The 13,265-nt window shown below is 38.9% G+C and overlaps 1 protein-coding gene across 2 annotated transcripts in view; it reads right to left on the bottom strand.

The window, feature by feature from the left end:
- The window catches only part of CFAP54 (cilia and flagella associated protein 54), a 301,722-nt gene that overhangs the window by 13,279 nt on the left and 275,178 nt on the right, over window positions 1-13,265 (bottom strand). For both annotated transcript variants that reach the window (XM_073788328.1, XM_019952057.3), the window contains one exon: window positions 7,247-7,321. In XM_073788328.1, coding sequence (XP_073644429.1) covers window positions 7,247-7,321 — 75 coding nt within the window. The remainder of the gene's footprint in view (window positions 1-7,246; window positions 7,322-13,265) is intronic.

Consider the following 13,265-nt stretch of genomic DNA (forward strand, 5'->3'; position numbering starts at 1 on the left):
TGACTCATTTCTCATTATTTTAAGGCAGGGAAAAATAAAGATGGCCACAATGTATTGGATGCTTACCCATGGCGTCGACAGGCACTATATCAGACGTGTCACATACTGTTTCTAATGCAATCCTACATGAGGAGAAGCTATCACCAATGGACAGATAAGGAGCTGAAGCAGAGAAGGAAAAGTGAGTAGCTCACGGTCACACCATCAACAGATGGTGGAACCAAGAATCAAATCATGTTTTGATCTGCTGAGAAACGTTGCTTCCGAGACCTTCAGCAGCATGTAATTGACCTGAGGTCTTTAAGGACTAATGACTTGTCCACAAGAGCAACAGTGGGGCTCCAGCGTGTGCCGAGCACTCTTCCCACCGTGCTGTGCTCTCACAGGTGGTTGAGAAAAGAACATAATGGTACCAGCTACCTGAGATACAGGAGAAATAAGGGCAAAAATCTCTAATGACTGGTGTCCAAAGTATTAACAAAGAAAATGGGTAAATTTACACCAGTTTCTCCTTTGTGGATTTATTTAAATATAAAGAACATTGGTCTGGAGAATTTCAAAAGGCTTGTCAACTGACTGAGAAATATGAGGCCAAAGTCAACATCCTCCTAAAATGAATTATAACGCCATTGTTAAGGGTCCAGATTTTTAATCAAGACAAAAACGTTTCGCAAAATGCATGAAGTGAATGAAACTAAGCACTTGACTCAGTTTTCAGCAAGACAGAAAGCAATGTACAGATCTGCTAATAATACCCCTGCCTCTCACTTCCTTTGAAGTTATACAAAGTGACTAAACTTCAGGAAATTGTCCCCTTGATTCTGAAATACAGCTGTACCCAGAATGAAGCCAGGCTTGCTTTCTCAAGCATTGCACACACTTCTTGCCACTTTTACAGTAAATACACAATATCAGGTTCATGACTATATTTTGGTTTAACTTATATCCAAGGATCATTATACCCCCAAATAGCACGTCTAACAATAGTGGGACCAGTGCTTTGAGTGCAGAGAACACAAAGGCTCTCAGTTCCTGGATGAACGAGAGCTATTTCACCTTGACACTGTTGCTGGCAAATCTCCGAGAGATGAGCATTTTGAAAACGCTATAAACAGCTTAGCCTTTTCTTAGCATTTTGAAGAGCACATTAATAGCCTAGCCTTTCTTAAGGGCTTTCTTTTTCCCTTAGCCAAATTTGACAGTCGGAAATGAATAGTGAAGCGGATGGAATCAAAGTCAGAGCTGTGTTTTAGAGGCAGTGTGGAACTGATGTCATTCGGCATTGTCTCCAAAAGAATATAAGAATATTAAGTGGATGTCTCATGAACTTACATACAAAGGATACTCTTCACTTGAGGACAGAATAATAATGTCTCACAGAAGAAAGATGTAATGCTTGATGCCTGTAAAATCTATTCAGACAGCTCTTGGCTGGTACAAAAAAAACAAAAAACAAACAAAAAAAACCAACTACAACTTTCAACTGAAAGAAGTTATATTATTGAATTAATTTTTTAATACTTAGTAAACTACAGAATACCTTGTTCCCAATGCTATAAATGACAGTTTACAGACAGTATTGTCATTGTCACCATTTGGGAAGTTTTGTTAAAAAGAAACCAAGGGGCATAGGGTAATGTAACAAAATTAGCCAAAGGAAGTTAAATAGCCTACCCTCTAGGACTTAACAGCTTAAAGGAAGATAAATAGCCTACCTTCTAGGACTTAACAGCCCCCCCAAAAAGTGACGTGGAAGCTATCCCACATAAATTGGGAAACATGCAACTCCATCCAACGCCAGAAAAATTGCATAGCTTCTTTTAAAGGGAACTGAGAATCCACCTAGTTTTTCCTATGTCCTCTGGGTATAAACACACTCAGCAACTCCATAACAGTTACCTAGTATATTTGGGGACAGTTGCTGACTAATTTAAAAAATTGGCTAAGCACAGAAGAGTGTGGCAGGACATATTTAAAATGATGAAAGGGAAAAGCCTACAACCAAGATTACTCTACCCACCAGGGATCTCATTCATATTCAATGGAGAAATTAAAACCTTTACAGACAAGCAAAAGCTAAGAGAATTCAGCACCACCAAACCAGCTTTACAACAAATGCCAAAGGAACTTGTCCGTGCAGGAAACACAAGAGAAGGAAAAGACCTACAATAACAAACCCAAGACAATTAAGAAAATGATAATAGGAATACACATATTGATAATTACCTTAAATGTGAATGGATTAAATGCTCCAATCAAAAGACATAGACTGGCTGAATGGATACAAAAACAAGACCTGTATATATGCTATCTACAAGAGACCCACTTCAGACCTAGGGACACATACAAAATGGAAAAAGATATTCCATGCAAATGGAAACCAAAAGAAAGCTGGAGTAGCAATTCTCGTATCAGACAAAATAGACTTTAAAACAAAGACTATTACAAGGAACAAAGAAGGACACTACATAATGATCAAGGGATCAATCTAAGAAGAAGATATAACAATTACAAATATTTATGCACCCAGCATAGAAGCACCGCAATACATAAGGCAAATGCTAGCAGCCATAAAAGGGGAAATCGACGGTAACACAATCATAGTAGGGGACTTAAACACCCCACTTTCACCAATGGAAAGATCATCCAAAATGAAAATAAATAAGGAAACACAAGCTTTAAATGAAACATTAAACAAGATGGACTTAACTGATATTTATAGGACGTTCCATCCCCAAACAACAGAATACACTTTCTTCTCAGGTGTTCATGGACCATTCTCCAGGATAGATCATATCTTGCATTACAAATCAAGCCTTGGTAAATTTAAGAAAATTGAAATCATAGCAAGTATCTTTTCTGACCATAATGCTGTAAGACTAGATATCAATTACAGGAAAAACACTGTAAAAAATACAAACACATGGAGGCTAAACAATACGCTACTAAATAAGCAAGAGATCACTGAAGAAATCAAAGAGAAAATCAAAAAAGCCAAGTAGCCTAGTGCCCCTCAAATGTATGACTTTTAAATCTCATTGTGGCCCTCAATTCTTCTACTTTTTCTTGGTCACAGCAAGAGCGGAAAGAATATTTCTAGCGTCATGTTTGAATCCTACCTGACAACTTGGAAACTGCAATAATCTGAACCTATGTAGGCAATGAAAGGATCGCTTCATTGTTGGTGCACCAGAAAGTACACCTAACGGTCATTTACATTCTGTAACTAATCACTAAGAACATTAGCACGTAGCACTCATTCCCTTCCTTCACTTCCTTGCTATCTCAGGTTATTTCTGTCACAAGTTGTGTGTGGCAATATTTATTTTAATTAAGAAGAGGCAATACAGGCAAAGGCAATTATAATAGATATGTTCAGTAAGGAATTAAACTGAACAGGAAGATCTCATGCCAGTGACAAAAGAAGGCATGTAATTTTATTTAGACAAATTTACTTCTTCTTTATTTTAACCATTTACTTCTTGGAACCAGCCTGTAAACGCCCACGCGCCATCCAGCACTATCAGGTGAGTCTCGCTCTCAGTGGACAGCTAGCGTGGGATTCAGGTGAGTCTCGCTCTCAGTGGACGTGCTAGCGTGGGATTCGATTGGAGGCACCTTCTCTTGGACCAGTGATTCTTTCACGACTGCGATCTCATGTTGGGATCTTGTACCCTGACCTAATTCCTCTAGGATTCAACAATTATTTACATTACAAGCAAAGAAAAGGACTCCTGGTTTTCTCTCTCTCTTTAACACTGTTACTCTCCTTTTCTGTCAATATTTCAAAACAACTTTGAATCTTAAAAATCTGTTGAAATGAGTTGACTAGAGGATGAAGAATTCACACATGGAAGGCAGGACCATGGTAGGGAAGATGCTAATGAAGATGACATGATGAAATAGCTGATAATTATTTAACATTTATTTGCACTAGACCCTAATCCAAATACTTAACATACATTATTTACTTTAGTCCTCACAACTGTGAGGCATTGTTGGCATTATTACCCCACTCTACACATGAGAAAACTGAGGCTTAGAGAAGTTAAATGATTTGCCTCAGGTCAAACAAGATCCAAGGCTGGGATTCCAACCCAGGTCTGTCAGGGGCCAAAGCCCATTAATGTTATAAATCATGTGTCTTAAAATAACAATTTTTTTCTGTGACCTATTTGTAAATCACAGTTTGTTCGAAACTAGATTTAAGCTTGATTTTTATTGTCAATGGTCTGCTGCAGTAATTCTACATATTTCCATAATAAAAAATTAAGTTCCTCATTTAAAAACATGGGAAAAGAACATGAATGGCCAGATGAAAAAAAAATTTTAAGCAAATATTAAATTTCAGGTATTTAAAACTAAAGAGAATTTAATTCAAGAAACAATAACCAAGTGATGTCGTGTACAAGGCACTGTAAGAATTCAAAGATTAAGATAGCACCACCCCTGCTCCCGAGAAGCTAATGATCTAGTGGGAGGGACACAGTGTAATGTTTCAGGTCTTCTCCTAAGAGAATTCTTCCCTGACCACCCATCTAAACTGTTGCCCCATCCCCTGTTATTTTCTATCACAGGGATCAGAATACTTTTTTCTGTAAAGGGCCAGATAGTAAATAATGTAAACTTTGTGGGCTATATGGTCTCTGTCAAAACTACCGAGCTCTGCTGTTGTAGCTCAAAAGCAGCTATAGACAACTGGTAAACAAATGAGCATAGCTGTGTTCCAATAAAACTTTATTTACAAACAGGCAGTGGGCCATAGTTCACAGGCTGCAGTTTGCCAACCCTACTCTAACATCTCACTCTGTTTTTTCCTTCATAGCACTTAACAAAATGCAGAATTATCTTGCTTATTGATTTATTTACTATTTCTCTCCAAAAACAAAAACAAAAAAACGGCAGCTCCGAGAGAGTGAGGTCCTTGTTGCTTGTTCACAGCAGGCTCTCTAGGGCCTAGAAAGGAGTTCCTGACACATAGGCAGTTCACTCTAAGTATTTGTTGATTGGCTAAATGAATGAACACCATTCCACAAAAGGAGAAACACACACTGCCAACAAACTAGGAACTATATTTGGCTTTACTATTAATAAATATAAAATAATTGAAAATGTCATTTTTCACTTGTCAGACCTACAACAGTTAGAAGAAGAGGAGGGAGACGAGAGGGAGGAAAGGGAGAAGAGAAGGAGGGAGGGAGAGAGCAGAAGAAGGAGAACTAGTGTGGGTGAATACACAGGTACACTGGGCCTCTCACCTACTGCAGATGGGAGAGAAAACTGGTGCCACATTTTTGGAGGCCATTTGCAATTATATACCCAAATGTATAAGCCCATTCAAAATGGGCAAAGGATTGAATAGACATTTCTCCAAAGAAGATATAAAAATGGGCGATCGGCGATTAAATTAGTCATTAGGGAAATGCAAATCAAAATCACAATGAGATACTACTTTCCACCCATTAAGATGGCTATTATCAAAAAAGAGAAACTAAGTGTTGGTGAGTATGTGGAGAAATTAGAACCCTCTTGCACTGTTGATGGGAATGTAAAATGGTGCAGCTGTTGGGGTTTTCTTAAAAAGTTAAACATAGAATTACCATATGATCCACCAATTACTAAGTCCACTCCTAGGTGTACACCCAGATACTTGTACACCCATGGTTATAGCAGCATTATTTATAGGAGCCAAAAGGTACAAACAACTCAAATGTCCATCCACAGAAGAGTGGATAAACAAATGTGGTATATACGTACAATGGGATATTATTTAGCCTTAAAAAGGAATGAAGTACTGATACACGTTAAACATGGATGAACTTTGAAAACATTGCACTAAATGAAATAAGCCAGCCACAAAAAAACCAATATTGTATGATTCCATTTATATGAGGTACCTAGAATAAGCAAATAGTAGAACAGAGATTACCAGGAGCTGGGGGAGGAGGAAATGGGGAGTTATTACTTAATGGGTACAAAGTTTCTACCTGGGATGATGAAAAAATTGTGGAGATGGATGGTGGAGATGTTTGCACAACGTTTTGAATGTACTTAATGCTACTGATGTGTACACTTAGAAATGATTAAAATTGTAAATTTTACATTATGTATATTTTACCACAATAGAAAATGTATACAGATCTTCCTTTACTTATGATGGGGTTATGTCCCAATAAATGGGTAAACTCATCAGAGGCTGAAGATATCTTAAGTCAAAAATACACTTAATACACCTAACCTACCAAACATCAGACCTTAGCCTAGCACACCCTAAACACGCTCAGAACACGTACATTAGCCTGCAGCTGGACAAAATCGTCTAACACAAAGCCAATTTTATAATAAAGTGTTGAATAGCTCATGTAATTTACTGCATACTGTACTGAAAGTTAAGAACAGAATGGCTGTCCGGGTCCCGAATGGTTGTACGTATGTGGGTTGTTTCCCCTCATGATCATGAGGGTGATGCGAGCTGCAGTTCACTGCTGCTGCCTCACATCACAAGTATTGGACTGCATATTGCTAGCCAGGGAAAAGCTCAAAATTCAAAATTTGAAGTATGGTTTCTACTGAATGTGTATTGCTTTCATAATATCATAAAGTCAAAAAAATCATAAGTTGTAAGTCAGGGACCATATGCATATACTTTTTACTCCAAAATCCTATTCCTAAGAATTAACTCTGAGGATGGGTGAAACAGAAGGGTGAAATACATGTTCTAGAACCCATCAACCTCAAGATCCATGAATAAGGATCTAGTTATATAAACAGAGCCTGACATGACAAATACTTAAAAGAAACTATTATGTAGGCATGAAATAAGACAGGGTAGACTTTTCACATAAAAATATCTCCATAGCATTATTGTTGAATGAAAAAAAAAACAAGTTACAGAATGCTTGTGCAGTATGATCCCACTGATATAAAAATTCAAAAGTCTAACTATACATGAAAAAAATTTAAGATATTCTCCAAAATGTTAATAGTGGTTATTCCCTGAATGGTGAATTTGAGATGATTTTAAGATTATCCTCTCCACAACTTTCTGTACTAGTTGATTTTTTAACAAAGAATATTTCTAACCAAAATAACATGCTATTATAAACTAATGCTTAGCACTTTTCATATTAATTAAGGATGGTTAGGCCCTTGATACTTTCATAATAGATGTTTTCTGTATTTCCATTTCCATAGCAACAACAATACTTGTTAGGGAATCACATACAGTTTTAAAAGAGATGCATACCTCAGATAGCGGAGTTGCCTCTTCATCAGGCAAAAACAAAGATGCTATTTCAGAGCAACATTCAATAATCATGTTCTAGAAATAATAAGACAATATAGTGAGGTTGATCTTATTGGTAAAATACTAGATATTTTAATTACATATTAGTTATTTCATTTGTCTTTTGTTACATCACTCCCTAACCCTAATTCCCAGGATGAAACTTAGAGGGATTCAGAGGTCACAATCTTTTAAGTAATTAGGGTTATTTGAAAAGATACAAAATAGCCACAAACTATAAGATTTAATGACAAATAAATTATTTTAGGATTCTTTCCCTGCAAAATTCACAATTAAAATTCATGTGTTAGAGAAGAACAAGTAAAGTAATTCACACCAGAATAAGATTTTGGAAGATCGCTTTTCTTCTGAGAAGAGAGCCCTGGAATAAAGAGGTTCAGATCTGAGAAAGGGTTTAAGCAGAGATGAACAGTTGGGAATCGAGAAAGAAATGGAAAGAGAAAATGAAGAAGAAGAAGAGAGAGTTGATATCATACGTGGTCTATTGCTGAGGACACTGCCGCAGCCCCTACTGTTTGGACGCAGCGTGTTTCTGTGTGGACATCTGACCCAAGAAAGATCTACCTATGGGCAGGGTTGAATCAATCAGATTCTCCATCATTGTAATTTCATATAAGGAAGGACAACAGAAGAGAGTTATCATCAGGACTGGCCGGATGAGCTGAGAGGTCGCAATACGGAGTTGGAGAAGGCACCTAATGGGCTAGATGTAACATGAGTGAGCAAGAAACAGAGATAAATGAGAACTGACACCGCCTGTGGGACTGAGTGCAATCTTGGCTCCCGACTGTCCAAGTTTCACTTTCTGTGGGGCCCACTGTGTTTTGTCCCCGGTCCTTGGTTATGCACGAGCTTACTTACCATGCCCTGCCAAATACTGCCTCCTTACCAAACCTACTTCATTTGAGCTAGCATAAGTAGTTTTTCTTTACTTACAACTAAAGGAGTCACGATTATAAGACTATCAGACACTATAAAACTCTTAGAGGAAAACACAGGAAGAACACTCTTTGACATAAGTCACAGCAAGATCCTTTTTGACCCACCTCCTAGAGAAATGGAAATGAAAACAAAAATAAACAAATGGGACTTAATGAAACTTAAAAGCTTTTGCATAGCAAAGGAATCCATAAACAAGATGAAACAACAACCTTCAGAATGGGAGAAAATATTTGCAAATGAAGCAACTGACAAAGGATTAATCTCCAAAATATACAAGCAGCTCATGCAGCTCAATATCAAAAAAACAAACAACCCAATCCAAAAATGGGCAGAAGACCTAAATAGACATTTCTCCAAAGAAGATATACAGATTGCCAACAAACACATGAAAGGATGCTCAACATCACTAATCATTAGAGAAATGCAAATCAAAACTACAGTGAGGTATCACCTCACACGAGTCAGAATGGCCATCATCAAAAAATCTACAAATAATAAATGTTGGAGAGGGTGTGGAGAAAAGGGAACCCTCTTGCACTGTTGGTGGGAATGTAAATTGATACAGCCACTATGGAGAACAGTATGGAAGTTCCTTAAAAAAACTAAAAATAGAACTACCATATGACCCAGCCATCCCACTACTGGGCATATACCCTGAGAAAACCATAATTCAAAAAGAGTCATGTACCACAATGTTCACTTGAGCTCTATTTACAATAGCCAGGACATGGAAGCAACCTGCGTGCCCATCAACAGATGAATGGATAAAGAAGATGTGGCACATATATACAATGGAGTATTACTCAACCATAAAAGGAAAGGAAATTGAGTTATTTGTAGTGAGGTGGATAGACCTAGAGTCTGTCATACAGAGTGAAGTAAGTCAGAAAGAGAAAAACAAATACCGTATGCTAACACATATATATGGAATCTTAGGGGGCAAAAAAAAAAAGGTTCTGAAGAACTTAGGAGCAGGACAGGAATAAAGACACAGACGTAGAGAATGGACTTGAGGACACGGGGAGGGGGAAGGGTAAGCTGGGACAAAGTGAGAGAATAGCATTGACATATATATACTACCAAATGTGAAATAGCTAGCTAGTGGGAAGCAGCCGCATAGCACAGGGAGATCAGCTTGGTGCTTTGTGTTCACCTAGAGGGGTGGGATAGGGAGGGTGGGAGGGAGACGCAAGAGGGAGGAGATATGGGGATACGTGTATATGTATAGCTGATTCCCTTTGTTATACAGCAGAAACTAACACACCATTGTAAAGCAATTATACTCGAATAAAGATGTTTAAAAAAAAAAGTATAATGAACAGGGAATACTTCCTGGAGAAAGGGTCATATAAACTGAGGTATGAAAGAGTAGTAAGACTTCAACTGGCAGAGAATGGGGACAAGGGCATTCCAGATGGAGCAATGAAACAGCAGATATTCAAGAAACATAAAGAACCTGATACGGTCTTTACTGCTGGTGTGTATAGGAAGCACGGTGGTGAGAAATAAGGCTGAGAGGTGTACTTATAACAGGACACGTAAACGTAAGGAATTTGGATTTTGTTGCTTAGGAAATTGAGAGGCACTGGACTGAGGGGATAATGATCTGATTGCTTTAAAAAGACAATTCTGGGGCTTCCCTGGTGGCGCAGTGGTTGAGAGTCCGCCTGCCGATGCAGGGGACACGGGTTCGTGTCCCGGTCCGGGAAGATCCCACATGCCACGGAGCGGCTGGGCCCGTGAGCCATGGCCGCTGAGCCTGCGCGTCCAGAGCCTGTGCTCCGCAACGGGAGAGGCCACAACAGTGAGAGGCCTGCGTACTTCAAAAAAAAAAAAAAAAAAAAAAAGACAATTCTAGCTACCATGTAAAGCTGAACTGGACTAGGAAGAGAAAAGAGAAATTAGCTAGGAGGCTACTCAAGCTGTTTGGGCAGGAAGTGATCATGGCCAGAAGTAGGGCAGCTTCCATGGGACCAGAAAGGATGGAGGGCAGGCAGGACATCCAGCACTGACTGGGGGACACCATCTTCCTATGACGAACTTTCCAGGCTCCTGGTCCACTTTACTAGACAGAGGGGAACACACATCCTGGAGTACATTCTTAACGTATTCTTCTTATTTATCCAAATTTCTATATTTCTAATTGCGTTCTTAGGACTGGTTAAAGTATGTTTTCTTTCTATACAAAAGATTTCAATAATAGCTGTGATGGGTTACTGTCATGATTTCATCAAGAGCTATCAAGCAAAATGACACTGTATCATTAATCATTTCTATAACAGATGAAGACAGCCATGTCACCTGATAAATGCCTTCCATGGCTTGTCTCAACATTTATCGAACACAAATTTCGCCTCAACAACGTTCTGTTTCTTTGGCATTATTTGAGGTAAACCACATACACACTTGGGAAACTGGCTGATTCGATGTTGGGCTGTGGGAAACCTCCCGTGACCTTGCTGCCACAGAAATGAAGACAAGGAAAGCACTGAACTCAACAATCCCAGGCAGAAGGCGGTTGGAGGGATGGTGCAGTTGGCAAGGGGCCTGGGAGGGCACAGAAGGACCCCTGCTCAATCTCTGTCACTTTCCCTTAAAGAGGAGCATCTGTTGATTTGATGAGGGACAGGCTTCGGAGTGACTTCCAAAATAACAGAGCCAACATTTTGACTTAGTTGAAGTCCTCATCATTGTTCACCCATTTTATGGGAAAAAAACCTTCCTAAGTTGCTTTCCATCCTCCAAACTCTTGCTTCCTTCATCCGTCCTTCACATGCCATCAGGGTTATCTTAGCAAATTTCAGGGTGGATCATGAGATGCTCTTCCGGGCATTGCTCCCAGCTTTTCCTACGGCCCATGCCCAGCCCTGCCTTCCCAGGGCCCTACATTCACCCTGCACTCCTGCCACCCTGAATACAACATCCAGCTCCATGACTTCACCTCTCATCTCTTGCTGTATCCTCAGTCTGGAGTAAGTGCTCTCCATAGGTCTCCAACTAGAAGTTGGTTACTGGGCTAGATATCAGAGAAGACCCCTGAGCAAAGGAATTCAAAGTCAAGAGAGAGGAAGAGACACAGAAAGAGATAATGACCAAAACAATAGAGTCAGGGTACAGGGTGCAAGGAAACATGATTTTTATTTCAGTCTACAGGGGCTATAAAATGCTACCTGCGCTACTGAAGCAAGCACAAAGTCTAGCTCAACCCTTTCTCTTAACACACACACACACACACACACACACACCCCTATGTGAATGAGATTTTTTTTAATGATAAATTAGAATAGTTTGCATCAACAGCTCCACCATTGAGAAAGAAGGATATCAGCAACCTTGCCCTTTTGTATAAGTGTAGAATCCAGATAATGGGGGAAACAGGAAAAGGGGAAGGTGTCAGAGAGATTAAGCTGAACTTCACAACGAAGAGCTGAACCAGATTCACTTTGTTATAAAGCAGAAACTAACACACCATTGTAAAGCAATTATACTCCAATAAAGATGTTATAAAAAAAAAAAAAGAGCTGAACCAGAGCGGGAAGGGGAGAGGAGTCAAAACACTCCATGCAGACTGAGTTGGAGGGAGAGGTTTAGGAGTCTGAACCAATGAGGCAGAGGTTGGAGAGCTGCCACTGTGAACGTCAGAGAGGCACTAAGAGTAAGGCAGTTGGGAAAAAGGAGATTTAAAAGAAGTTATGCTGTATATGATGAAAGGATTTCCTCTCAGATATTCTTACAAGAGACTCATAAGAATAAGGTTTAGATTATTTTCAATGGTTTTAAACATTATATTGATGTTTCTTTGAATGCCAGACTTTGCTTGCTAAGAGAGGGCCACCGGGCAGCTGGGCTCATTATGAATTACATCTGGGTACCTATGGTCATACTCACACAGTGATTAAGCTCCTCCTGACAGGGACCTAATTGTGCTGATTTCAGTATGTCCTTATCTCCTCAAGCCTGGAAAATTTTTGCACGTAACGGTTTCTCAAAGATAACGTGTTATTTGATGCTAATGTTCAATTGTATTTTGTTCTATGTTTTCATAGTACTTTGATACTGGGGATATGTTGACTATATATAATTGCCCGGTACAATCCGGGCATCCCACACGTGTTTGCTGAACTCATCTTAGGTGACTTGGTAAATATATTTTAGGCTTATCATATCAGTATGCTATCATTCCAAAAAAGGTGTTTGTGTCATAAAATCAGAATGGTTTGCACCTTTTATATGCTTTAAAACACCTGATATGCTCTGAAGATACCCCATAAAGCTGTGAATGACAGGTTAAAACAACCCAGTGATTCTGAGCCACTGTTGTCCATTTTGGAAGAAGGACATGTTTTCGAGCCAGAAGTGACTGGAACACCTGTTCTGTAGCCCTCCCAAAACATCTTAAATTAATACCTGTGTTCTGAAGCTTTTGGCTTATTCCAGACCATAGGGATTTGGGGGAGAGAAAACAAAAAAAAAAAGGAAGGGAATGAGAAAGAGAACAAGATTCACCACCTCCCATATCAACCAAAGGTACATTTTCTGGACCTTTATATTTAACAACCCACCAAAAATCCATACTGAGATAGAAATAAATATATTTGATTATAGAGGTTATGAAATCCTGTCCAACTCCCAAACAGAATTGATCTCTTCAAGTGTCCTAGTTAACTTCTCATTAGCTCCAAGTGAAGGTTGTCATGACAACAAACTGGCAGATTTTAGTCCCTGGAATTTATTTGATATAACCTAGAACCTAGCTGTTTCTTTTTTTTTTTTTTCTAAGTGCTGGTTAGTATATAGGGAAAAAAATAGAAAAGTTTATTCCTTCCGTTTCACAACTTTCAAATGATGTGAATTAATTTGTTTGCTAATTCACCTAAACTAAAAAGAGCAGGTTTTTTTCCATTTTGTGACATTCTTTCACATATAGAACTACCAGAACTGGAACACATCTCAAAATGCCCTAATTAAATCTGAAGAAACACTTTTTAAGTTGGAGGATAAAGTAAACTCAAAAACA

This window comes from Tursiops truncatus, chromosome 11 (genome assembly GCF_011762595.2).
Source record: "Tursiops truncatus isolate mTurTru1 chromosome 11, mTurTru1.mat.Y, whole genome shotgun sequence".
Classification (NCBI taxonomy): Eukaryota; Metazoa; Chordata; class Mammalia; order Artiodactyla; family Delphinidae; genus Tursiops; species Tursiops truncatus.